The sequence below is a fragment of the Nasonia vitripennis genome, chromosome 5 (genome assembly GCF_009193385.2).
Source record: "Nasonia vitripennis strain AsymCx chromosome 5, Nvit_psr_1.1, whole genome shotgun sequence".
NCBI lineage: Eukaryota > Metazoa > Arthropoda > Insecta > Hymenoptera > Pteromalidae > Nasonia > Nasonia vitripennis.
Window position 1 is genome coordinate 13,541,561 of NC_045761.1, and position 26,273 is coordinate 13,567,833.

General features: G+C 44.3%; 4 protein-coding genes across 13 annotated transcripts; 2 read left to right on the forward strand and 2 right to left on the reverse strand.

Annotated features, from left to right (window-relative positions):
• Positions 1-1,882: 1,882 nt before the first annotated feature.
• LOC100119131 (protein RUFY3) lies at positions 1,883-13,469 on the reverse strand. Of its 9 annotated transcripts, none has more exons than XM_008207797.4 (12): positions 12,946-13,469; positions 9,218-9,396; positions 9,027-9,136; positions 8,740-8,947; positions 8,476-8,639; positions 8,239-8,401; positions 8,053-8,169; positions 7,840-7,980; positions 6,595-6,692; positions 4,082-4,298; positions 3,724-3,999; positions 1,883-2,369 (listed from the first exon to the last, which is right to left on the reverse strand). In XM_008207797.4, the coding sequence occupies exons 1-12, from the start codon at positions 13,145-13,147 to the stop codon at positions 2,229-2,231; spliced, it is 2,016 nt and encodes a 671-aa protein (XP_008206019.1). In that variant the 5' UTR covers positions 13,148-13,469; the 3' UTR covers positions 1,883-2,228. The 9 variants fall into 9 exon arrangements, 6 of the variants coding, with proteins under 6 accessions (XP_008206019.1, XP_008206018.1, XP_008206017.1 ...); XM_008207796.4 differs by lacking the exon at positions 12,946-13,469 and adding an exon at positions 10,003-10,823; XM_008207795.3 differs by lacking the exon at positions 12,946-13,469 and adding an exon at positions 9,910-10,799.
• A 99-nt stretch (positions 13,470-13,568) lies between these two features.
• Positions 13,569-16,353, forward strand: LOC116417744. Of its 2 annotated transcripts, XM_031932578.2 has the most exons (3): positions 13,569-13,721; positions 13,989-15,142; positions 15,223-16,353. In XM_031932578.2, exons 2-3 carry the CDS (start codon positions 14,857-14,859, stop codon positions 15,354-15,356), a joined length of 420 nt encoding a protein of 139 aa, XP_031788438.1. In that variant the 5' UTR covers positions 13,569-13,721; positions 13,989-14,856; the 3' UTR covers positions 15,357-16,353. The 2 variants fall into 2 exon arrangements, with proteins under 2 accessions (XP_031788438.1, XP_032456578.1); XM_032600687.1 differs by having other exon boundaries at positions 13,569-15,142.
• A 1,841-nt stretch (positions 16,354-18,194) lies between these two features.
• Positions 18,195-24,199, forward strand: LOC100118946 (soluble guanylate cyclase 89Da). Its single transcript, XM_032600688.1, has 13 exons — positions 18,195-18,478; positions 20,865-21,064; positions 21,299-21,492; positions 21,557-21,690; positions 21,885-22,121; positions 22,207-22,418; positions 22,493-22,600; positions 22,684-22,852; positions 22,935-23,078; positions 23,159-23,312; positions 23,376-23,485; positions 23,563-23,652; positions 23,723-24,199. Exons 1-13 carry the CDS (start codon positions 18,437-18,439, stop codon positions 23,858-23,860), a joined length of 1,932 nt encoding a protein of 643 aa, XP_032456579.1. The 5' UTR covers positions 18,195-18,436; the 3' UTR covers positions 23,861-24,199.
• On the reverse strand, positions 23,985-25,862 carry SP37 (serine protease 37). Its single transcript, NM_001172607.1, has 6 exons — positions 25,660-25,862; positions 25,390-25,570; positions 25,163-25,325; positions 24,876-25,084; positions 24,529-24,786; positions 23,985-24,447 (listed from the first exon to the last, which is right to left on the reverse strand). The coding sequence occupies exons 1-6, from the start codon at positions 25,729-25,731 to the stop codon at positions 24,308-24,310; spliced, it is 1,023 nt and encodes a 340-aa protein (NP_001166078.1). The 5' UTR covers positions 25,732-25,862; the 3' UTR covers positions 23,985-24,307.
• Between the last annotated feature and the right edge of the window lie 411 nt (positions 25,863-26,273).

Genomic DNA, 26,273 nt, shown 5'->3' on the forward strand with positions numbered 1-26,273 from the left:
ACGGCCAAGAACGATCGATGCAGGCAGACGCGCTCGTACATGCAGCGGGGCGTCGTAGGGCTGGCGCGAGCGCGCTTTACTCTCCTGTACAGGCCCATATAGATCGATTTCAATTTAGCCTCGTTAAGCGGGCTGCACGCGCTCCCGAGCGCTGCTAACGAGCTTTCGAAAGTCGTAGATAGCCGACAAGTTGGCCTGCTCCCCTCTCTCTCGCTCTCGCAGCAGCAGCAGCAGCAGCAGCAGCAGCTCTCACTCTTTGCGCCCGCCGCACGAGCCTGCACCGCCGCGCCGAACTTGGCTGTACACCTGTAATCCCGCTCATTTGCGCCCCGGCCTTTCAAGCAACATTTTTCTTTCGTTTCAATTTCGACTCCGCGCGATGTTTCTCGCCGGAGCGAGTTTATAATAAGGCCGCCGGCGGCGCTGAAAAAGCTCTGCTTCACTCCGGAGTGTTACGCAATACACGCCGCGGAAACAACAATTACATCTTTTCAAGCGTAGTTACAGCCGAAAACGAATTTCCGCATAGCGAAGCACGAGCCGAATAAGGACTAGGCCAAAATGAGGGAGAGAGTGAATTATTCATCGGTTAGCGCAATCCACCAGACGCTTGTATTCGAGAGAGCAGAAAGCGCCGAAAAGCCCCGCGCGTACGTCGATCCAATAATAATTCTTGTCGTGCTCGCGAGCTATCGCCGAGAGCGAAGGGAAAAAAGCAGTGTATACGCGTTCGAGTGTTTTTTTTTTTTGCCGCAGCCCTGCAGCTCGCGCGGAGCGTAGGAAAGAAAGCGCACGCAAAGCTTCTCGCGGAGCTGCGGAAAGGGAAACGAAATGAATAGCGAGAGGGAGAACGCTTACGGATACAAAATAGCTCCGCTGCCCCGCTCGCGCGAAATTACAGTATTTTGAGGCAATGAAGCGGCACACACACTCACACAAAGTTCCAACGCGCTCGAGCGCGCGCGTTCTTAAAAGCGCGAGATTAGAAAAGTCTGCGGCGGATAGAAGAAAATTATAGGCTCGCGCCTACTCCTCAAGACACCTATACGTATATAGAGTCGCGGATTCGGCGCCGGCTCTCTTTACGAGCTTTCGTCGGGAGAAAGCTGTCGCCGCCTATGCACTCGCCAGCTACTGGCTCGCGTGCTTCGAGCGAGTTTCGATCGTTAGCTATACACCGGTATATATAGCTGCCGGTGCGCGGCGGCGGGCTCCTTAAAATTCCCTTTTTTGCAAGTCATACACGTTGAAAAAAGGGAAAAAGAAAATTTTTTAAAAATAGTCCCTCGCTTATTCACGGAATAAATTGCCCTGGCTATATGCACGCGTGTATGCAGCATTCACCTACTCCTGCAAAGCTAATCGACAGCAACGAGCCTATGATGAATTTCTCAATGTTCACCAATGCTTAGCGCGCCGTTGTTATATCGTAATTCGGATAGATGTACTGCTTTTACTTAGCCGGGTTCCCGCGGTCCAGGCTCGCGAGTGTATAGGCGTATGCGAGGGGGAATCGGGTGAATAAATAACGGTGATCCAGAAACAGCGGCTGCTTACTTATATATATATATATATATATATATATATATATATATATATATATATATATATATAACGCTTTTACTCCTCGCTCTGTACATTATACACAGCGCTGGCACTTGTTATGTTTCCTAGCTCGATGCGACGCTGACATAAAAGTAAAAAAGATTGCGCTGTATGATTGCCTCTGTGCGCCAGCAAGTACGCGTTTTACAAATTATATATACGTGTACAGTCTTCTGGCCTCGTTGCAGATGCATTATCCATAGGCTGTGTATGAACTAACTGTCGGCTTAGCTCTGCAGCTATGTGCGAGGATGTTGTTAAAGAAGCTGAATAATAATACCAAAACAAGATCTGCATATTTTGTATGTGATGTAGTGTAAACTTATAAGTAACAATAATATATATCATTCAGGCGAAAATATCAGCATATAGTAGTAGTATAGTTAATTCATTGTCTTAAAATAATCATATATCTCTCTTTGTTCAAATTCAACATAGAACTCTGTGTGCGAGTTCGTAAATAGAAAAATGCTCATTCGAATGGGGGAAGCAAAGCTCCTTGTACTATATGTAACAATCATCGCAAAAGCGCTTCGAACTACGCAACGCGCTTGGGCGTTACCATATGCTTCCAAAGTGATGTCGCTGTCTCGTGAATGTCGTAAAATCGGCACAGCGCGTAGCTAGTGCACCACGGAGTAACGTCCGACCAGAAAGACGTGGCACTCGTCGCAGACTCGGACCGGCTTGGTCGAGTTCGGCAAGGCTATGGTGTTGTCGCTGCAGGCGTTGCAGAAGATGTTACCGCAGTTGCGACAGTGGTGCTGCAACACAAGAATAGAAACATTGAGATTTTCACCTTTGGAATATGTAAGCTCGATCGCGATTTCGCAGACGAATTATATGCGCAGGGCTGGTGAGACGCGGACGGGATTTTTAGGGTAAAATATCGCGGGCGCGATAGGACTCGGCGGTGCGGCGCATCTTTAGCTAGCGGGAAGCCGAGGAGGTTGCGCGCAACCGACTACTCAGAACAACGTCGTTCTGATAAGCCGAGTTAATTATTGAACCGTCCCATCAGTGTGACTTATGACCCAGACGCGCATACCTGTATACGCGGACTCTCGGTATTTGCGATAGTTTATAGCCTCTGAGGCTTCCTGAGGGAGCAGTAGCGCCGCATCGGGAAGTAAAGAGGGCGACGCGTTTATTTCGGTACCTTCGAAATTTTCCAGAGAGTGAGAGAGCAGTACCGATAGGAGATGAGGTTACGGGTTGACGGTACAAGGTAGCGTGTCTCGAAAAAGTTTATTCTCGAGGGCCGATAAGACTGGCTAAAGCTTTCCGGGCGCCGCTTGTCGCCGGCGCGCGGGGCGCGAAAAGACAAGCCTCCGCGACGCTCCTCCCACACGCTGCATACACATAGGCTCGCCGCATATTTTTCCCGCTAGCCCTCATACGTGTACTGCAGCCGCGAGTGTACAAAGCGGCCAGGTATATGCGGGGGGGGGGGAGGAGGGGTACATTAAGCAGTATGGTAATACGGCCCGGGGCGCGGGCTAAGAAAAAGCGCAGCGCGCCTGCTGGCACGGGGGAATTCCCTGACGGCGGGCCAGGCTTGTTATTATGCAATAACTTACTCCGGCGCGGCGCGCTGGCCGATTTCTCTGTGTGTGCTAGGCCTCGAGCCGGCTCGTCTCGTGCAGTTTTCAACATCTCTATCGACTGCGCACCAGCGTGGGCGACAGGCTTCGCCGCGTCCCTCTCGCTCTCAGCCTGAATATGCATATTTTATACCCGCTTGGCTTGTCACCTGCTATACGCGGCTCCGGATGGGCCGTGGCGCGCGGATAATCATCGCATAATAAAAAGCATCCTTATACATGCAGGAAGCGAGAAAGAAGTATAGCGCGGAAAGGAAGGAAAATCTCGGCCGGCATAATAGTCATTATTTTCGACGTCCTCGAGAGTTATTTCCTAATCAAGTTTGCACGGCTGCAAAAAGCCGGCTTGCAGCTGCGGAGCTGAATGGAAATGGAAGTTTCGCGCGCAGGCATATAGCGGCTCGATCGACGCGCGCTGCCGGCCGGGATAATTACTGGTAAACGATTAGTGAGAAGTTCGCCCGGCGCCGTGCGCGCATCAGGCCGGGGAAGGGTAATTAAAAAGTTTGATTACCTTGCGTCGAGCAATGTTGAATTCCCTGCTGCAGCCCTTGCACTGAGTGACCATCCGGTCGTTGGCCCAGGTGGCCGTGCCCGTGCCGTCAGGTGGATGCGGCTGCTGCGACGACTGACCCGGGCTGCAGCCCTGCAGGTGCGCCGCGTTCTCGCGCAGCTCCACCGCCGCGAGTTTTGCCGCGCTCAGCTGACCGCCCAACTCCTCGAGCGTCTTCTCCTGCTCTTGGCAGATCTCCTTCAGCGCGTAGTGCTCCTCCTGCAGGCTCTTGTACTTCTGCGGGCGAGCACGCGGCGATCGTTAACTCGAGAGATTATACTTTGATAGACTTTGTTGGATAATGCACGCGATACCGTACCTCGGACTCCTTCCGCAGGTGGTCGATCTCCTGGTGAAGCTGGGAGATCTTCTCGGTGCTGTTGATCGACGACTCCTGCAGGGACGTCCTCCACTCGCGCTCGATCTTGAGCTCGCGCTCGATTCCCGTGGCGCGAGCCTCCTTCTCCGCTGCCTCGGCTCCCAGCACCCGCACCCGCTCCTCCACGCCCGAACGCACGTCCTCCATCGCCTTGTACCTGAGACACACACGTTTATGTAAGACTTCTGCTCTCTTGCTGACTCGGCGACGAGAGCTGGACCGTGTTTGATCGATACTTTCTCGTTTCGTTAATTAAAATTATACATTATTTACTCGCTATTTTTGGTGATACCATTAATTTATAACATACATGTGAACTCGTTATTTTCTGTAAAGTTACCAACATCGGCTGTGCATTATGCAGCTGAGGAGAAAACGGGTCTTTTCAAAAGAGGATAATGATCTTCAGAGTCTGATGGTAAAGCCCACTAGCCTCTAGCTTGTTGTACACAGTATATTTTATGACGAACGCATGAAAGGCCTTTTGATATTCAAAAAGAATATTTTCGCGATCTCTGAGACCCTTCTTACGGCGCTTTTTAAACTTAAATTTATTTTTATAGATATGTAGCCCTGTCGTTAAAAAAAAAATTACGCTATTCTTGTCACATCTTCTGTTGTTTTTGAATTTGCACTGGAGCGTCTTTTATAATTCATACAAGCTGCCCTCGCTTCAATTAAAGCACTTTTTATAATTCGGAGAAATAACAGAATATTTTTAAAGCCTGGAAAAATATCACTTTAAAATTGCATGAATTAATAATACCGATTTTATTGGACATTTTTATACTAAAATAACTTAATGCAACCTACATTTGTTTGACCAAATGCTCCAATGAAAATCAAAATGTCTGCACGCGATTTCAGAACAACTCTAGGCGCAAAACTCGCTTTCGCGTAAGCTGCTTCTCAAAAGAAACCTCGCATGCGTCATGTCAAAAAATACGGTTCATTACAGATGCATCCACGTGATTTCAGCCTTGTGTACCTTTGCTGCACACTCGCTTCCCCCGTGTGCAAACGTTCGTACAAGGCTACACTCACGTGGATGCACTTGCATGTTATACCGAATTGTACAATTAACTTACTTCTAAAACCATTACTTTTGATAAATTAAGGACCTTGATGAATTTAAATGTTCAGAAAATAAAAAAAAGCATAGCAGAATTGTAAATAAGCACTAAAATATTTTAATTGGTTCAGAACAAATTTTAAAAACGTGAGCCCATTTTGACCATACGTTGTCCTGTGTTGCTGCAGTGCTGAACGATTTTTAGCAGCGTGTGATTTTTCACTGGAGTATATATACTAAGTCTAAAAAGGTTTAGAAAATATTAATGTATAGGAAGTGTCACGTTATTCAGTGTATAAATATTTTATAAAAGTTATTCATGTAATTTTGAAAATGACTCTTTTTGCGTTTTCTGAAATGTTCTTTTTACTTTAATTCTTTGTTAAATTTTTCATATTTAGCTCGAGAACTGAATATTTACGTAGTATTAAACTCACACGAGAAACAAATTTTACAAAACGGTTGATTTTAATTGTTTCAAAACATGTATAAAAAATAAAATTGCTTTTGTCATGAATAAGAAAAATGCTTTGTCATATTAACCAAACTGAAGTTCAGACGTATTGGTTTTTAATACAACTTAGCAGACATGTTAGTTAATTTGATAGCAATATGCTTTAATAAAATATAATTGATTTTTTCTTCTAGTAAAGCAATTAAAATTGTTTGAATTAAATAAATTACTCCAATTTTTTAGATACATTACTTCAAATTTTAATTGCTATATTTAATACAAAAATAAAGAATAATAAAACAAAAACTGATGAAAAGAAATTTTATAATAAATAAAAACTCAAAATGAGTACAGGGAAAAAGTGATCGATTTTTTTCGCTTTATATATTTATTAGTATAACCTTACATAAGCAGTCATCATGTCATATGTTAATACAATGACAATTACTTGATATATCATTCACTCACGAAGACGTTGCGAGTAATGAATAATAAATCGATATATTCACCGTCTTTATTCATTTTATTACGATTTCAATACACCCAAGAACATGATCGAGAAAGATCTTGTCTTTTACAATTATTTTGTAACAATGCATTGCAACTTGATCTGTATGTATGGAAATACATTATCACATAAGAATTTCCTAATAAGTTTAACATGCCGATGAACGATCGTGAAAATTGCTTCAATTTAAAATAATCGAAATATACATTAGGTATCACCAAAACAGCAGATCAGCATATCGAGTACAATATTTTGGTACTAGAGGCTAATCTATGCAACGATATTTTATCGATCAAAACGGTTTGCTCTCTTTTTGAAAATTGTAATACACAGCATTCGAAATCAAGAGTCTTAAAATATCGCAACAATAAATAATGCTAATGACTAGAGATTTGATTTAAAAAACAAATAACACATACTTTTCGTCCATCCTCTGGATGGTTTCAGTCATTGAATAAGTTTTTGCTTCCAATTTAGCTATCAGTTCAGTTTTATGCCTAAGTGAACTCTCGCATTCCTGAAATTCGTTCCATCTCGTTAATAAATTGTGCAATTGAAAATGAAAGCCAAAGTATACGCTGAGTTATCACAAACAATATTTTCTAAAATCTGACAAATCATAAATTTCGACTGCTTAGCTTATACACTATGATAGCATTACATAGGCGTTAAGGTTTTGACTGCAGAAGATGTTTATCATAAGTACATCAAAATGCAATAACATGATCATTGAAATTTTTTATGCATAATCGAATTAGTTCAATTGCCCAATAATTGACGCCCGCGACTGTCGCAGAACAATCGATTCGTATAAGTATGCATCAGGTATTGTAAACAATTTCGAAATCATACAAATCAATAGAAAACATTGCTTCGGCTTCTCCAATTAGGGGTGCAATATAATGAATCCGGTCACTGACTTGTCTCGATCAAAGCAGAGCAGACACTTTTACAAGAAAAGAAAAGGAAAAAAGAGATAGAGCAAGATGAAGCGATTTAATCAGCTGGCGCGGCAGCGGCTTCTTTGTTCTCCTTAGGTGACGGTTGCTTCGACTCAGGTGGACCAGTGATTCGCTTGTTCCCCGACGGCGTCGTTGCGGGTTTTGGCTGGGGTTTTATCGTGTCCGTTGTATCAAACATAGACCTCGGTCGCATGGGTGGCTGCTGATCCCTTGGGGTCGTAGGGCTCGATCTGTTCATGATGGCCTTGTAACCTGTAGGGCTGCGGCCACCCTCGCCGTCCTTCATGTAGTGATTGAACTTCTCCAGATTGTTGAGTAGTTTGCCTATCTGATTCGTCTTGGCGTGCAGCCTGCTTACCATCTCACCTTTCTGCGTCAACTCCTGCTCGCACTCCTACAAGCGAAATATACAGCGAAAAATGTCAAACGCGAAGAAAAGTTAGAAGATAGAAAGAAAATAGTTGACTCCATGTACACTGATCTAGCATGCTGAAAGATTGTAAAAATAATAATTATATAAAGTAAAACAATTGGCTATAACATCGTCAGCTTAGGAGGCCTTCCAATAGATTCCTGCAATTGTTCAAATAATTGATTCAAAGGTCGTGATTTCATACTATACGTGACAAGAAGCATCCTTCAAAAGAAAGTTAAGTATGAAATCACAATCTCGTACGTTGGCAGCCTTGTACACTTATTCACCTGTAATTTTTTGTACATTTCCAGGTTAATTTGCTTAATATCGTCCAGTTGTCGCCGTAGTGATATAATAGTATCCTGCTTCTCGTGAATATCCTTTTCCAGGAGTTTCATTGCAACTTCCATTTCAGACTTCATGCTTATCTGTCAATAAAGCAGCTTATAACGTTGATTGTCATAATGTAATTTAACTAAGATTATGGTTGATCTATTAACCTGTAATTCCAACTCTTTTTCCGCTTCGCTCCTTAGCCTCTTCTCCGTTTCTAGTCTACTTCTTAATTCCTCCATTTCTGAAGTTGTTTCCGTAATTTTGATTGGCGCTTTTCCGCTCTAAATGTAAATAATTCATAATTATCTTGACTAAAAAAATCATATATAAAATCATTATACGAGTCATACCTCGTTTGTGTCTTTGACTTCTATGCCTAATTCTTTTTTGAGCTGCTGGTTCTCATAATGAAGGGAGAGAATGTTATTTTTTGCTATCGACAAATCTTCTATCATTAAGGCATTTGTTGTGGTGAGAGATTCAACTTTAGCTTGGAGATTCTGAACCGTAGCGCTAAAAACACGATGACGATCGATTAAAATCAATTGATTTTGTAAGAACTTTTAAAAAAAAGTCAGCTTATTTACTTCAGATGTCTGTTGAGCTCCTCTATGTAATTCTTTTGATCGAGCACTGTTGTCATGTTATCGTTCTCCAACTCGTCGTCCGGCGACTCTCCTGGAATATGATTGCTGTTCCTGAGGTACAACGAGAAGTCAATTACGCCTTGCTGACAGTCGAGGTCTTCTTCCTAACGAATAAAATTATCTTCGATCAAGCTCGGAATCTCATTAACTAGGCTTTAACATTAGCCCTAAAGTCCCGAGGCCCGACAAGTTCAATTAACTGACCTTTACGCAAAAGTTACAGTCGATCACATTCAGTCCGACCAGTAGACCCATGACCACTATCGCTTCCTCACTCATCATCAGTGCGTCTGGTTCAAAATACTCAGACAGCAGATCGTCCTTGTGATCTATCAGGACTTTCAGGTAGTCTGCGAGCTTCTTCTGCATCAACGCCATTCTCAACCATGCTCGTGCTCTACCCATCGCTGTCCTGTAAATCGATGGCCAGGTAGAATTTTAGACGTAACATTTATGAGAAATATGAACGATAAGTGTGATGATTCGCGTACCTAACAGTAGGTAAGTCGCGGATACTCGAGGTCATATCCTGTGCTTCTGGACAATACTTCTCGACCAACTGAAGAATATCCCACAGCTCCTTCTTGGGGCCGAGTAATCCCTGAAAGATTTCCAAACTCGCGTCAGGACGGTGTTCTTATCAAAATACATACCGATTTTACGATTATAATTTTCTTAGTACCTTTTTGGGACGCAAACCATGTCTGAGTACGTGTTCGAGGACGATAAAAAAGTGCTGCAGAGGCATGTGATCGGAATCAAGCATACGTCCATACTTGAGGGATGTTTCTATGAGTTCTTTGACGATAAGTTTCGAGATGTTTACCAGGTTGCTCCGTTCGATAATTACTGGATCGCGCGCTACAAAACAAAATACCAACTTTTGCAATATCTAACGTAACGGCAGCATTACTTAATCATTCAACATTATCATCGTTTAATCGCAATATACTGAACTTTTTGCAAATCAACCATCGCGTATAATTAAAAAATTCAATTATCGACAGTATCTTATCATTCACGCAACAAAAGCCAACATCGAGTGATCAGTGCTTGAAGAGTAGAAGGACGTATCGATGACACGTATCCTTCTGAAATTTGAAAATTAAAAAAAAGCCAAAAAAAATACAAGGATGCAGATGATTTTCGTTCGTTCAAAATTTGATAAAATAATTTCAGAATATAGTCAAGCCTTCAGCTTAGTTATCTACGAGTTCAGAGCAACGAATCGATCCGCGAGAGCGATGTTCGCGTGCAGACGCACAGTCAATAGCAGCACGTGCTGAACTCGATGAGCCATAATCGGACAAAGTTGTACATGAACGCGATATACAGATGCGGCGTGTGATAATGGGTGCAGGCAGTTATACAAACACAAACAAGAGACGTGCTGAATGGGTGACGAAAGAATATCGCAAAGCTCTGGCGCATCATCATGGCTAGGCTGCTGCAGATCGCACTGTATACCGCTAAGGCCGATGGGTGGCGAGGGCGAGCGCTGCATCGTTTCGGGCATCGAGCTGAACTCGACGTCCTGCAGCTCCTTCAAACATAGCCAGTCGCCGTCGACGGACACGCGAAAGTTGCACAGGTATATGGTGTCCTGCGCACCGGCCATGTCTTGGTCCAACATCTTGATGTTGGATTTTTGACAACCTGCCGCGCTTTGCAAGTTATCGTCCGGATACTCCGGGCGCATCTATGGCCTTGGCGAGCGTTTGAAAAAAGCTCTCTTCACTCGTTGTTGGGCGAAATTTATCCACCAGATGTATCAACTGCGTCTCAATGCGTTTTTCGCACTCGTCGCGTATCGCGTGACCTTGATTATATTTCAGGCGCGGAGAGGATATCTCAAAACCATTTTTGCAGTTCTGCTTCACTCGTACTACGTCAATACGGTTGTCCGAATACTTTGGTAAGGTATCTTTCACTTGACGACACAACACAGCTATGCGAAGACGTCTATTTCTAGTAGTGCGCAGGAAAGGTGAAATGGCAGTAAGACGACAAAACTGCCGTCGAATTGTATACGGAATGCGTCGGTCAACTGAGTACTGTGTCACTTAATTCTTGATACGCCGTTCGATAGCGGCGCTTCAGATGGTTTTCTCGATTATCACAACAATGCAAACTGTTATTTAGGTGCGTGTAACTTAATCAGACGGCAGGACGATGCTTGCGCGTGGAAAACATTTTGCGACAACAGAACATGGCGCTCTTGCACCGGCGCTCGGGGATATCGATTTTCTCGCCGACTTTGCCTCCACCTACGTGATAATCAATAGCAGTGGCTGGAGCATATCGCATATGGGGGCGCCGAGTTACCTAGAATGTCTCCCTCTCAGTTGCGCCGTGAGGTGCTGCCACCCTGCGCTTGTAGCCCTTGTAATCTGGCGCTACAGTGTTCGGTAAAGCAGGATCCTGTTGTTCACGCAAATCAATATGCTACGGCGCACTTGCTATATTCTGAGAAAACTTGACGGTAAAAATTACCGCAAATATGCGGTGTAATGACCGTAATTTCGCGACAATCTTGGGACAAAGTGCATGCCCGTCCATTAAATTTGAATACGTTATGACAGTAAAACCTACTATGTGCGATGTATAATATTATTATTTATTTTCATTCTAAACGATTAAAATATAATAATTACATTAAATAAATAAGAAGAGCAACTTGTCCGTTGATTAATAGTAAAAATGAAAATGAAATTAATAGTACATTGTGCAACTAGGGGGGAAAATTGGATTTTTCAAGCGAGGATGATGTTTCAGCACGAGTGGGAGTCGAGAGCGCCGTATGCACAAGACACAACACACACAAACAAGACAAAATAAATAATATATACATTTCAAGTAAATTAATTCGTTTCTATATTAATATTTTTTACAGTATTTTTCATTAAACCCAATAATAATCAAAGCAATAAGATAAACAAAATTTAAATATCAAGAATTTTCAAAAACAAGACAAAACTTTCATTTAAAAAAATGTTATCTTGCTTCGCGTTCAACTCTACATTTTCTACCGCACAGTAATTTGACCGCTCTGTGTTAACAACTATTAATACGTCGAAACAATATTATTAGCTTTGCAGTAAAAACAACACAAAAATCGTAAACATGATTATTTTTTATCGCAAACTATAGTCCCTATAGTGCCACGAATTGAGGGTTCCATTTTACCATACGATTTTTCATTGTGCATAACGTACGTATAGGCTTATTGTTTTACTGTTTTATCTATATGGGAAGTTCTGCGGGAAAAATGCTATTTTCTGGTTGTAGAAACCGCGAAAAACAAATGTTGGGGCACGCGCCCGCAACTTTTTTTCTTATTGTACATGTTTAGAACCATGCAAAACCACGTTCTAACACCGAAAAAGTGCCTTGTGACATTGTTTTATAGGCCCCTCAAATTCGTCGAAAAATAGCCATTGTTCAAGGGAATGTACCTAATGCATAAGGGTACAAACAAAAAATGTGTATCGACAGGATGGAAAAAACGGGAAAAGAGCTCTAATTTAAAAAAAATTCGTTGAAAATGCTTGATTTGGTCGAAAGTTACGCATAATTGAACATGCGGAAAAATTATCAAAAAAGATACGAATTTCTTATCTTCGAAAAATCCTGCAATTTTCATGATTTTTCCGCATTTTCAATTATGCGTAACTTTTGACCAGATTTTTAAGGGCAATAAGAAAAATAAGTAGTGGGCGCGTGCCCCAACATTTGTTTTTCGCGGTTTCTACAACCAGAAAAGTGCATTTTTCCTGCATAATTCCCCATATGTATCTGTATAAAAGTTTTCAATATATTTGAAATATATTTATCGTTTTAGAAAGAATAATTCTCGTAAAATAGCCGAGGGAAATTATATATTTGTTTTATTTGCTGTGTCTTGGAAAAATTATCAATATTTATACATCCAAGCGAAAGCGCTGAAAGTTATAACGACAACTAAAGAACTGTATAATCTAAAAAAAAAAACATAAAACAAATATCATTAATTTATATTTGCCTCTACGCATCACGTGATTTTATAACTTTCAGCGCCAACCAATGGTATGTTCCCCCTATATATTACGAAAATGTGACACCCCAATGCGCATGCTCCCGGGACTTGCAAGAATTAAGTGCGTAGCTAACAGTTGAGCTATAGATATTATAAGTTAATTCAAATTCAAACTAATTTCGCTCATCATAAATTGTAACAACCGTTCAACACTTTTTACCGGTGTCACGTGTTTAAAGTACAACACAACTTAGAATGCTTGTTTCAGCGCCCTCTGTCGGCGCTAATAAGTCCCGGAATAATAGAAAACAATAACAAGAGCTTGGTCTCTCATAGGTATGTAAAGGCAATACCGAGCACATAACTATGTTTAGCGGGGGTGTGCGTCTACTCACGTCTCGGTGTCCACCAAGCGTCGAGCTTCCTCGGCCTTGAAACCACAAGGTCCGGCCACTTGTCCTCCCTTATGGAGTAGCTGTTGGAGTTAGAATTGGAATTGGAATTGGAGTTGCTGTTGTCACTCTCGGATAGAAGGCTGCCAGTGAGCGACTTGTCAGACGGCGAGGTCGGCAGAACCTCAGCTGCCTCGGCGGCCATCTTCGGCTGCAGCGTGGATAACTGGCTGGCGAACCGAACGCGCACATGCAACAGTCAGTCTATCCTTCTCTGTCGCTCTCGCACTGGCCAGTATACAGCTGGCGCGAAACACTAGAGCTGCATCACGATCACCGATTTCTTTAGCGACTTGCGAACAGAAGGGGCTGTCGAATCGCCGGATTCAGCACTGGACACACGCGCGCGCGAAACACTTTTGTTTACTGCTTGTTTTTTGGGGCGTGCGGACGTTGTTGTTTTGTTCCTAACTCCGGAGTCAGCGAGAGCGACTCTGTCACAGTGTCAGCAGCCAGCGCTGTCTGCATACTCACGCACAGCTGTGACAGTATACGCATTCTGCTGTGCCGTCTGTTGGTGGCTTACCGAGCGACCTACCTTACCGATAGACGCTAACAGCCGATGCGGCGATGCGCAGTGAGTTATCGATGCTATTATAAAAGATACACCGTACTGTGTAAAGAGTTGCTCAGCTACCAGGCGCTCAGTATTACTCTTTCATAAAACAGATTTTTCAGGACAACCGTAATCAAACGAAACGTGCCAGAATTGCATCAAGGTATATAATAAAAATAAAATTTCGTTAAAGATTTCTCATTACATAGACTCTAGCGAAGACAAACTAATTCATTGATAAAGTAATTAAACAAATGAGATAATTTAATAAACGCCAAACTTGTTTACAATAGGATAGCAGGCTTTGATATAATTTCGTTTGAAGAGTCGAGAATTGAAATCAACGCTCTATCGTGTAAACTAGCCGTATCACGCTAGTTTATACGATAGAGCCTCGATCACGTTTGCCATTTTTGATTTTCTGTTTCAGGCGAATAAACGCGATAATTGCATGCTATTATATATAGCATACGAGTCATTGTACGAGAAGTCTATCTTCATATATAGAAGTGCATCGACAGCCCTCACGAGGTGGAAATAAATGCCGTAGATCCGAAATCCAGAAATCGGCAGGTCTATTCTCGAATCGATGTGGGATCTCCAATAGACGCACATGGACGCTGTAGTTCTAAGGTGTATAAAGAAATAAATCGAAAAAATCGATAGTATACATCGTGTACATAGTTATTCAGCACGAGCTGAAATCAGGGGCGCGAGAAGTACATATTTTTAGAATATTTTAAAATCTAACCAATTCCCTCCATGGAAATTGACCTTTTTTATGCACGTATTAAAAATAATATGTTATGCAACTAACAAATAAAAATTGGCTTTTTACCGAGGGTAGCCTACCACGCCGACGACTACTCACTCGTGCTCAAATCATCATCCTGTAAAAGCCATCTTCTCTGAAATGACAATATTATATATTACTTTCTGATATACTAAATTCTCTTACATTTGCGCACATTTTAGAATTTTTACCAGGATGCCGAGAAGCCCATACTCGGTATGATTCTGCAGCTGGATGAATACCTCCGCAAGAATCATCCAAATGAAGTCCTCGAAAAGCTTTCGCTCCTGTGGATCTCCGGTGCCGACGTCAACGAGCTGTTCGGATGTCATAAGATTCCGGTGATCAACGCAAAGCTAACCGTTCTCCACCAGCTGCTTCAAACGGAAAACGAGCAACTCATCCGTCTAATGGTGCGCCACGGCGCCGACTTGCAAGCTCGGGACTCTTTGGGACGAAGCATCCTGCAGTGCCAGTGGCGAAAGACCGTGTCCAGCTGGCCGAAATGTTTCTCGAGAAAGGAACTGATGTCAACATCAACGACGCTGACACAGCCGTCTATGACACACCACTGCTCGTCGCAGCCGGCAGCAGCAGAGCCAACAAACTGCTGCCATTGTTGATGCAATGCGGAGCCGATGTTTTCGTCGAGAATGCAGCGGGCGAGAACGTTTTGCACCGACAGTCTGGCGGCCCTGTGCAACATACTAACATGGCCAGGGTCTTTATCGAGATGAGAGTCTCGCTCGATCGTAGAGATCGTCGTGGCCTACGTGGGTCACGGCGAATTGGTAAACATAAAACTACTCAATTTCCGCTGGAATATAAGGTGTAATATTTCATTTTTCGGTGTATCCTCCTCGTTTTTCAGGTGAAGTTCTAGTTGGACCACAGCGCAAACGTGAATTCACTCGACGGCCTATCTCCACTGCATTTGGCGGCCACAAGTTTGAAGTCGGAAGTGCTGAAAACTTTGGTCAAACGCGGCGCAAACATTCATCATAGAAGTAATTCAAAAGGTCACACGGCGTTGCACGTCGCTTGTCGGGACTTTCTAGAGAACAACATAAAATTACTTCTGTCTGAGGCGCGAATACGCTCGTCGTCGATAGCGACGGCCAAACGCCTTTGGCTCTCATGATGACTCGCGAAAACATGCATGAGGAATCAAGCATCAGGATGAAGATCGTCAAGCTAATGGCGCTGTTAAAAGTTCGCTTTCCAGCATCGATCGCGTCGAAGGACGAGCAGATCATCGAGCAGTATCCGAACCTGAGCAATCACTATCGAGCCTGCATCGAACAGATCGAGAGAATGAAATCCAGGAGGTTCATCGATAGCTGCACGTTGTACGATCTCCTCGTGAAATGCCACTGTAAGCTTGCCGAGCTCTTTCGCAATCCCGCATTCGAAAGCAACTTCAAGCTTTACGATTTGAGTGAATTTTCCACGTATGCGAAGGACATGGCGCGAGCTTTCGAGAGCGCGCAGAAGCTCTATCACTCTATGGTTAAGCAAGAGGAAGTTATCAGGAAGTTATCGAGGCTACGTACGACACTTTGTCTCAGATAATTGTAAGAGAGGTCGTTCGTCACATAGTTGATTGTTGCAAAAATGAGAATTAAGAAAAATTTGTAAAAATATTGAAAAATAGTAGATAGATGGTCTCTGAAAGGATCGCGGATTCGATTCCTGGTGCGGACGAGCAGATGAGGAATTTTCTTCTCTCTGAAAATCGGTGCGTTCATTTTACGTCTGCTGACAGACTGCTTTGCTTATTAGAGCGTTACCGATTCAGTTGACTATTATAATTTTTAGTAAAACTATATGAATAAATATAAAAGCATTTGTTTAAATTTCAAATAGATTAATTAAATCACTCCATGATATGCGTTTCACAAACATGCCCAAAAAATAAACTCATGATTTTTAAAGCACTGGACCTTTATTTAAGTATGGACTTTAAATTGTTTTTTGAACACAATAAAAGCACATTTTTTTATACCGACTTATGTGTCATTTTTGTACTTGACCCAAACATCCTCTTTCCTTATGCAGTTAGCAAAAGCTTAACAACAAAAATTATACAGATTGATACAATGCGTAACTTTATGAATTTTTCGTGACGTGGCTGATCGGCTAACACTTCGAGAACCCTCGAGAACTTTTAAAGCTCAAAAAACCTCGTAATATTAAGCAAAAAACATGTACGGGATATACTGTATAGTTTATAAATTTATTTATAGTACTAGGTAGCATAAATCCGCGTCTATGTCACGCCTATCCGTGGCATAAATAGTCCATTATTCCACCGTGCTGATCGGATAAAAATGGACTGTTTAGTTTAGGCCACGCATAGGCGTGACAGCGGATTTATGCTAGTCAGTGCTATAAAATAGCGTACGATACTCGTGGCATAAATGGTCCGATACGGCATGGACGTAATGGACTATTTCTGCCACTTGTATCGTAATATACTATAATTTAATCGTTATTATATAACCTAGATTTCAAAAACATCTTTTCAGCTAGAAATCCTATGTAATATAGCTAGAATATAGTTGTAAATTATTAATACAAAGATAAGATAATTGACAGTATAAAATAAACTTTTTATAAAAGTATTGATGAAAAAGAGCAGACACCAAGCTTGTCAATAAACTATCAATGAGCCATCTTATGAAATTAAAGAAGCAGCACGATCTACAAATGCGAATAGTATATATTATATATGATATGTAAAGTTGAAGCATATAAACAAAAGGCCAAAGGTTCTCCTATTAATACATAGTAATGAAGAAACAACTTTCCATATATCCTTTAAAAAAAGGATATAGTTGAGTTTGATTATTTTAAAGTTCACGTAACATTGGAACAAGCGACGGGATAAGCTTTCATCACAGAATCATTACCATTACATTACATTACGATTTGAATACGTCATAGTCTAATTTTCACTGTTAAAATTATTGTTAATTGATGCATGACATAACGCAAAGAGCCATCATTGATATGGATAACATATGCTAACTGAGCTGAATCACGCTTTCTATTTTCGATTATCCGCTTTAGGCTAGTATACGTATTACGCTCGCCAAAGGATCAATTAGTGTATATGCCTCGATCTGTACAGTGTAATTATCCTATGTGATTGTATACAATCCACTCCGAACGAGACTTTTGACATCTATGAGCGTGGCTTTATATTGTTACGCCGAACTAAGGGTTCATAATTGATTGGGAAAAAGACTCGAAAAAGTTTTCTTTTTTCAGGCAAGCTCTACTCTTGCCCTTTTAATTAGGCAGAGTGCAGGAAATTACTCGGGTTCTGCTCGAGGGCGGATTCTCGCGCGTAATAATGAGACGCTCGCACCCGCCGTATCGCCTACTTTTACAGACCTAATTCCTGAAGTAGGTGTACCACTTGTTGTTTTTTTTTCTCTCATCCTCTCATTATGTGCGTACCTGTCTACGTCGTGCGTCTGGAATTTGAATCACGCGGCCACTGCACACTGTCGATCTCCTAAGCAGATTAAAAGTTGAAAAATGTTCAGAATCAGATTAACAGCTCAGAGGCGGGGAAGAGTACTTCGCGGTAAAGTAAAAAAGCGGATCACTATAGTGCAGGAGTAGGATAGTAAAGCGCAGAGCCGAGCGCCATATAAACAAGCCAAAATCATACGTGAGACAGCGCACATAATAGCGAGTGATATACTTATATATACTCAGCTCAGCAGCAGATGTGCATGCGCGCGCGCGCCTACACCCTCCCCGCCTCCGCGACTGGCGCTCGGAGAATCAGCGCGGCGGCTATCGGGCAGCTCTCATCACGCGCAGGCGGCAGAGTCAAAGTTGCGCGTGCCGCTTGACGAGACGCCGCGTATTTTTCGGCTCCTGCCATGGGGACTCTCTTTCCAAACTTCCGTAATACTTCGCCGGAGTGTCGCGCGCGCGAGACAAGTTCGCCGATGCCGCAGTAGCGTTTCTCAACGAGATTTTGGAACTTTACCGTTGCTCTCGTATTTCGGCTGCTGCCTATACATAGTGGAATCCCGAGCGCGCCCAGCGCTGCCCGCACTACAATCATGTACGGAATGCTGCTGGAGAGCATTCAGCACTTTGTGCAGGTTTGTCGCTTCTGGGATACTTTTTCTTTCGCGGGCGCGTATTCGTGCATGTTTCCGTTCGAAATCTTCCACTGCGCGCTGTTGTCGAGGGGATTATAATATTTTTTTCCTCCTCTCCCTTTTCCCGCTGCATAAGCGTTATTGACTCGGTCTTTTGTGTCTGTTGCATTCACACCACAGGGTCAACTAGAAAAGCTTCTTTACTCGCTCGACCGGTCATTTTTCAAGCGCTCGGATACGAGATTCAGTCGGAGCTGTCGACCCGGAAGAGCGAGATAGCGCGCTCCCGCACCCTCGTGTGTGTGGTATGACATTTCGTTAGCGAGACCAAAATAAGGGGCAGCGCGCTAAGACGTTGTAAAAGAGGCACTCGCTTTCCGCATACCGGGATGAATGGCCCTTTGTATGGATTTTTTCTCTTTCCCTCTTTATCAGGAAGCCCGAGCCACTTTTATCTCTGAGAAAAAAGGTCCTTCTGTCGTTACACCGAGAGAATAGGTCAGCATCCTTGCAGATTACCTATAGAAACTCGTAAAGCATTGACTGATTATTTACTCGTTGGCGTTAATATTATAATTTCTGAGCTCTGAAACAATATTTGCTGGAAACATTGGCAATTAGCGCTGGCATTATGCATGGTTATCGATTGTTTCTCGATATATAGGTACATATATTAATTAATTGCGGCCGACTGATTTGCTTCACATTTCGCATTGAAATTAAGCTTGAAGAGGACGTACACATACAGGAAACTTCTATACCGGAGGCAGTAGTGCTTCTGTTACGGAGCGGCTGACTGATGAGCCTTGAGACAATCGCGTCCGTAGAATATCAAGTTCTTAGGAAAGTTCGGGAGTAAATGCTGCGATTAACCTTGTGTTTATAAACCGTTTCTTCCTTCCCGTAGCTGCACACTTACTATACTACTATACTATATTCCGTGCTTTGTGTCTGTTTTGCTTCCAAATTGAAATCAACATTGCATAAAATAAAACCCATACAAACAGGTTACAATGGATATGGCGATGAAAAGACTCGGGGTATAATAAAACCCTTCGATTGACGAGAGCTTTAAACACTGCAAAGCTTGGTAAAGCCCGCTTGCACGCGCGCTGATCTCCAGTGCGGAGTGCGGAAATTAAAGCTATCCATCAGTCGCAAGTCAAGCCCCAAACAATGATGTTCGAAATGCCCATACCTTTCTCGATTCTTTCCAATGATAAAAGTAAGCACCCCCGAATAAGACTGCATGAAAATACTGAACGGATACGCGACTTGAATACACAAAATCGTTGTATTATTTCACGGGCGATCTTTGCGCTTTTTCTCCGTCCAATATTCCCGAAAGCTTGCTTTAGCTTGCAGGATCAAATGCAAATAGAAGCTTCATATTTGTCCTTACGCATCGACCAATATTTCAATTAGACACTGTAAATATGCAATTCGATGCAATCAATTCTTTAAGGCTGTGTACACTCAAAAGTGTCGTATACCTACTACTAATAAGAGATTTGTATGCAGTTGTGGTATCCGTACGTATTGTATGCAACAAAATAGGATATTTGAATACAGATGAACTTGCGATTTCCTTTCAATGCAGCGATCTGGGCTGGTGCGTTTAAAAATAGCACTGTCTCCAGTCTGCGGAAGTACGCATATAGATGTATTATACTAAAATAATATTTTTGTTTACTACGGCTGCGCTCCAGTTTTTACTTTGTTTAAAAAATGGATGCGTCTGTGCAAGCATCAACAATATAGTGTACCTATGCGCTTGCAAAGCTTAAAATAATCATGGAGATAAATTGATAAATAGATTCGCGTTGTATAGTGGGCAAACATAATAAGAATCACTGCAAGAATAACGTGCAAGCGTCATCGATATAAAACGTGCTGCGCATATGATATCTATATTGAATTATATACTCCAATAAATATCTTACAGCTGACGCAAACCCTATTCACCGTGTCGGTAAATTAATTTCGAAGCTGCGAATTTTCAAACTTTTTTTCCACAATTTTTCCCTTTCTTTCTATTATTTATCACCAGCGCTGTGTGCCGTTTCTTCTTTCTTTCAATGCGGCAGCTGTGCCGCTGCTACATATTTAAAGTGTTTTCAATCTGTGCCGAAGAGGGGACGAAATCATAACGGCGAGTCCCGTGAGGTCGCTCCTATACGTATAGAACATTCTGCGAAATTACTATTACAGCTTCGTTCTGCGAATGATCAAACGGTTTCCGCTCTAAAAAGCCGATTAATATTAATTGAAACACATCGCGTCAAAGCACGTGATTTGCGCTACTAAAAGTAAAAACATTGTGTACATGAATTAAAAACAAGCATCGCACACTCGACGATGAAATTATTTTATTTTTCTTTGCAAGCTCCAATATGGGGAAGATCTGTGGCTGGACGTTCTGGAGAGAGCCGGAGTGAAGCACACCGTTTTCAATACCCGACAAATCTACCCGGATGAGTTGATGACAAAATTAGCGTCGGGACTCGCCGTGCACACTTGCGAGACCGTCGACAGAGTTATGCAGTATTTTGGCGAATGCTTTGTTCGATTTTTTAGCAATCTTGGGTAAGAAGGGTTTGTTTATTTTTTAATTCTCGAATATACACTAAAGCCCGAAAAGTTTTTTACCAAAATAAAAAATAACAAATTCATAAGTTCGCTTCATAACGGCGCGCGTAAGCTGAGCTTTTCGCGCTCGTTTGCGCAAACGAACGAAACCACTTTGTAATACTCCTGTTACACGAATTGGTTGGCTTGTGAAATTGAATATCGGCGAACTCACCACGTGTACCTCTACAGGTACGACTGGACCATCAAAGCCACCGGTCGCTACTTCTGCGACTTCCTCCAGAGCGTCGATAACATCCACATGCAGATGCGCTTCACTTACCCGAAGATGAAGAGTCCCTCGATGTACCTGACCCACGTGGATCCGCACGGCGTGGTGCTCGTGTACCGGAGCACGCGGCAGGGATTCACTCATTACTTCATGGGTAAGAAGCATTTTTTTCATCCGCAGAGGGAAAAATATTCTCTGGCGAAAAATTGTTGTTCCAGGCCAGCTGTTCCAAATAGCCAAGGAGCTTTACGAGACGACGCTCGACATCCGCGTCCTGGAAAGTTCCAACAACATTCCCGGCACGAGAAGCGTCATGGTGAAATTTCGCATCGACTTCGACAACCGTAAATACGTAAGTAGAATCCCTGCGCCTCCCTCTCGACGCTGATGCGCGTGTAAGCTATAATAAATCGTAGCTTCTCTCCGGATGAATATTTATGGCGAACGATGCCGCGAGGGAGACGAGCGATTTGCATAATGACTTGTTTGGACTTATTATAAAATCCGTTTCGACGAAACGACTAATCGCAACGTACTCGTGCGCAGATAGCCAAAAGCTCGAAAATGAAGACCCCGATCGGACGGGAGCTTCCGCCGGTCTCGAGCAAGATGCTGCTGCGCCTATTTCCATTCGGCGTCGTCATGAATAAAGAGATGTGCATCGAAGGCGTGGGCGGCAAACTGCTTCAGGCCTGGGGCAATTCCACCTCGATCTTGGACAAACACGTAACGGAGATTTTCAGGCTGCGTCGGCCGAGAGGCATCTCCTTCACTTGGGGAAACGTGCGTTGTCGCAGCGCTTCATGAGCTGCCGCTCGCGGATTAATACTAATGATCCTCTTCTTCTTTCTCCCCTTTGATCGCGCAGGTGATGTACCTGCACTCGGTGATGTTTGAATTGGAGCTAATCAGGTCGGCGGAGCAGCAGAGCAGCGCGGCCAAGCAAGCCGACGAGCTGAACGGCAGGTCCCATTTGAAACTGGATAGACGGGGTAGTCAGGGCGCTCGGAACATCCTGCTCAAGGGGCAAATGAGGTACATCGACGACATCAAAGCCATAATCTTCCTCTGCAGTCCTCTGTGAGTACGTCGCTCCGATGCGTAAGTACATCGCCGTTCAGCTGGGATATAACGGCAGACGACTGCTTTCGCAGAATCAATAGCCTCGACGAGCTGCTCAGCATGGGCCTGTACTTGAACGATCTGAACCCGCACGGCCTGAGCCGGGAACTGGTGCTGGCCGGCTGGCAGCACTGCGGGAGGTAAATTGTTCGAATTCATTACGGCTTATTGAGTGTAGCCTAGTTGTTCTCAACGCGCGCGTTGCTGTGCATTATATGTACAGGCTCGAGATGATGTTCGAAAAGGCGGAGCAGCGCTCCCAGGAGCTGGAGCAGAGCTACGCGCTCCTGGATCGATGGAAGAACAAGAGCGACGAGCTGCTCTACTCGATGATACCCCAGAGCGTGGCCGACAGGCTCAGGGCCGGAACCAGTCCGCTCGACACGTGCGAGGTTCGTCGCGCCGCTTTATATATATACAATTAAATAGCGTGATTTGGCCTATTCGTTATTGCTGTCTTCCCATAATGCGCAGTCGTTCGAGTCGATATCGGTCCTCTTCTGCGAGCTCTGCGACTTCAATTACTCGACGATCGAGGGCGCCATGGACATAGTCTCCTCGATGAACGCCGTCTACTCGTGCTTCGACTCGCTCATGGACAAATTCAATGTCTACAAGGTACGCACAGCTGTAACGTGGCTATGTAAAATATCGGGAAATGCATTAAATTTAATTAAGTCCGGAACACGCGAGCCCAGGTGGAGACCGTGGGTCGGGTTTACATGGCCGCAAGCGGAGCCCCCGACAGAACGGACGATCACGCGATCAACGTGGCCGACGTCTCTCTCCAGCTCATATCGCAGGTCCGCTCGCTCGTCTTGCCCTCGGGTCTGGAAATTCAAATTCGAATAGGTGAGCAGAGTACACTATTTTGCGTTCAATAGACGCAATCGAGATGACGACGGTTTGTCGCAGGAATACACTCGGGACCAGCGGTGGCCGGAGTCGTCGGGATAAAGGTGCCGCGCTATTGCTTCTTCGGCGACACCGTGAACACGGCTTCCAGGATGCAGACGACCAGTCTGGTATGCACGCTCGAACTCATATGCGAAGCTGAATGGAAACTATATTCCTACTAAAATCTTGTTTGTTATCGCTGAAGCCGGGAAAGGTTCACATATCGCCGCACACGAGAGCTCTGCTGCCCCAGGACCGCTACGTCATCGAGTCGCGCGGTATCGTTTCCGTAAAGGTATGTGTATATTCGATACGTACGAAATTCGCAGTAGCGAAGACAAGTATCTCACAGCACGCTCTTCCAGGGAAAGGGAAACATGGAAACGTTCTGGCTGCGTCCGAAGGTGGAACTCGAGGACGAGCTCGATCGTAACTCGGCGTCGTCCTCCGCCTGTCAGCTGACGGATTCGTGCGACGCCGATCAAGCCCAAAGCCAAGTCTAGTCAATGTTTGTATGTCGTAGAAGTTTGCGTATAAGTGAGCTTGAGATCGAAGCGTTTGTGCTTTGATATACATTCCTTTGCGCGCGAGTCAAGAGGAGCTGATGGCCACAATAACAACTCGTACTTTATTTCGTTTTTTTTTTTATTTAATCTTAAGATGTATCTCGTAATATGCTACGAGTACAAGAGTCCTGTGTAATTGCATTTCAAAACGAGTGCTATAAAAAAGACTAGCTGCGTAAAACTTGAATTCATTTTTTTTTCTATCTCGATGTATTACTTACATATTGCTAAAAATAGAGTCTCAGTCTATTCGAGAGTATTATGCACAAAACGCAACATGCTGTGTCGTCTTTAAATAAATAAATAAATAAATATTCCTGCGTGCACTCATTGCGAGACGAGTTTTCGTGTGTACAATCTCATTGCAGTCCAATAGGTTATCGTCTAAACACGCAGCGTCACGTGGTCCGTGCAGTAGCACGCGTCAGCTGTGTTCTTCGTGATCCAGGTGATGTAACGGTTGACTCGCGTGTAAACGCCGGGATAGCCAGGCTGCGCGCAACCTTCGCCCCACGAGACGATTCCTGCAAGAGCCACGTAAACATATCACAAACAAGTAAACACACGAGTCGAGCAGCGACTAACGGAAAAAGCCGACAACTCACCGACTATGCGATGCACACCCTCGGACATGATGTGAAGGGGACCACCGCTGTCGCCCTGGCAGGAGTCCTTCTGGCCCTCCTTGTAGCCGGCGCAGAGCATGTTGTCGGTGATCTTTCGCGCCGGGTACTTGGACGCCTTGCAGTCGGCGTTCGACATAATTGGCACGCTGACTTCGCGCAGAGTCGTGGAGACGGGTCCGCCTTCCTCGATGGCTCCCCAACCGGTCGCGATGCCCGTTTCGCCGGTGAAAGTTTTCGCTGGAAATCGGAACGCGAACGTTTGTAATATAATAAGCACGAGAGTGTAATACAAATCGGCGAAAATCATCGCATCCACAGCTACTCACCTCGCTCGGCCAGGCAGACCGGTTTCATTCTATTGTCAAACTCGAACTCGCCGTCGATTTTTATGAGCGCTATGTCGTTGTTGTAGTTGACCGTCGAGTAGCCGGCGTGTCTGATGATCTCCTGAACTCGATAGTCCTTGGTCATCGTCTCCTGGGTGGAGTTCCGGTCGTGCTCGAGAATGCGCACGCCCATCAGGGTCTTCTGGAACCTGCGATTGCGCATCGGTATGGAAAATTTCGTCGCTATCGAGTCCGATCATACAGAGTGTATACACGCGTCTATTTACCTGTCAACACAGTGAGCCGCCGTCAACACGTATTTGGAGTTGATGACACTCGCGCCGCAGTAGAATCGCCCCTTGTACGTCAGCAAGGCCACCCAGGGATACTCGTTCACCATCGTTTCGTGGCCACCGACGATCCTGGTCTGCTTGTTCGTCACACCGCAGTCTGCGCGTCATCGTCGTTTATCAGTATCATCTCAGCGTACACAATACAGTTAAATAACACTTACAGCAAGCTGCGCACTTCTCAGCTTCGACCGTTGGAGGCTGCGTCGTGCTGGTGATGGTGATCGGTGGATTGTAGCCCAGGACATTCTGCAGCCAGTTCAGGAAGAACTTGTCTTCCTCCGGAGCAGTGGTGTTGGCTCGCGCGCCGCCCAGATGCTTCTCCAGTATGTTCGGCAAGTGAAGCTACAATTTGTTTTCCAGACGCGCTGTGCGTTAGCCTACGATACTTTACATCGCAGTCCGGTTGAAATCAAACGGTCGTAACAGCTTACCTTGTTTTCGATGATGTGCGCGAAGGTCAGCGGCAGCGCGACGATGAGGAAAACTCCGAGTAATCCGCGCATTTTCAGGCCGAAAAGCTGCTCGGGAGCGCGCACTGCGTCGTATAAACTGCTGCGAATACTTTCTCGGGGCGATGCCGATCTCTCCGGCTGGAAATTCGATTTCACACACGCGCGCGCGCGACAACGACTACGAACGACGACGGCCGTGCGACAATTCGACTCGAGCGACACTTTCACACAGACCCGAGTCTCACCTGCGCATCTTTATTTATATACAGGGAAGTACGTCGAGAGAGCGCCCACCGGTCTTTCTGGGTGAAAATTTAGGCTAGTCGTATGGTAATTCGCGCGCCGCGCCGTTTATGTATCGCGAATGATCGTGGAATTACCGGTTTGCGGATCGGCTCGTATACGAGTGTCCCGGGATATGACTCGCGTGCGGACTCCTCTCACCTGGGCTCTTTCCCCTTTACCGCGGACGAGCCGATTCTTTTTTACGTCTTTTCTGCGAAAAAACAGGTCTAATGATGCACACTCGTAAACGCCGGGGCCGAAATGAGCGATGCTTACAGGCAGCAGCCACGTACGCGCGAGCTCTTGAT

What these genes read in the sequence shown, in the direction of transcription:
- LOC100119131 (XM_008207795.3), bottom strand. Translation starts at nt 10,234, where the DNA reads ATGCGCCCGGAGTATCCGGACGATAACTTGCAAAGCGCGGCAGGTTGT. An exon ending in CGCGACTTACCTACTGTTAG is followed by an intron (nt 8,948 to 9,026) that starts GTACGCGAATCA and finishes ATCGATTTACAG; the next exon opens with GACAGCGATGGGTAGAGCAC. An exon ending in AAGTCAAAGACACAAACGAG is followed by an intron (nt 8,170 to 8,238) that starts GTATGACTCGTA and finishes ATTTACATTTAG; the next exon opens with AGCGGAAAAGCGCCAATCAA.
- LOC116417744 (XM_032600687.1), top strand. Translation starts at nt 14,857, where the DNA reads ATGTTTCTCGAGAAAGGAACTGATGTCAACATCAACGACGCTGACACA. An exon ending in ACGTGGGTCACGGCGAATTG is followed by an intron (nt 15,143 to 15,222) that starts GTAAACATAAAA and finishes CTCGTTTTTCAG; the next exon opens with GTGAAGTTCTAGTTGGACCA.
- LOC100118946 (XM_032600688.1), top strand. Translation starts at nt 18,437, where the DNA reads ATGTACGGAATGCTGCTGGAGAGCATTCAGCACTTTGTGCAG. An exon ending in ACTTCGACAACCGTAAATAC is followed by an intron (nt 21,691 to 21,884) that starts GTAAGTAGAATC and finishes ACTCGTGCGCAG; the next exon opens with ATAGCCAAAAGCTCGAAAAT. An exon ending in GGAAATTCAAATTCGAATAG is followed by an intron (nt 23,313 to 23,375) that starts GTGAGCAGAGTA and finishes GGTTTGTCGCAG; the next exon opens with GAATACACTCGGGACCAGCG.
- SP37 (NM_001172607.1), bottom strand. Translation starts at nt 25,731, where the DNA reads ATGCGCGGATTACTCGGAGTTTTCCTCATCGTCGCGCTGCCGCTGACC. An exon ending in GGTCTGCCTGGCCGAGCGAG is followed by an intron (nt 24,787 to 24,875) that starts GTGAGTAGCTGT and finishes TCCGATTTCCAG; the next exon opens with CGAAAACTTTCACCGGCGAA. An exon ending in GGGTGTGCATCGCATAGTCG is followed by an intron (nt 24,448 to 24,528) that starts GTGAGTTGTCGG and finishes TGGCTCTTGCAG; the next exon opens with GAATCGTCTCGTGGGGCGAA.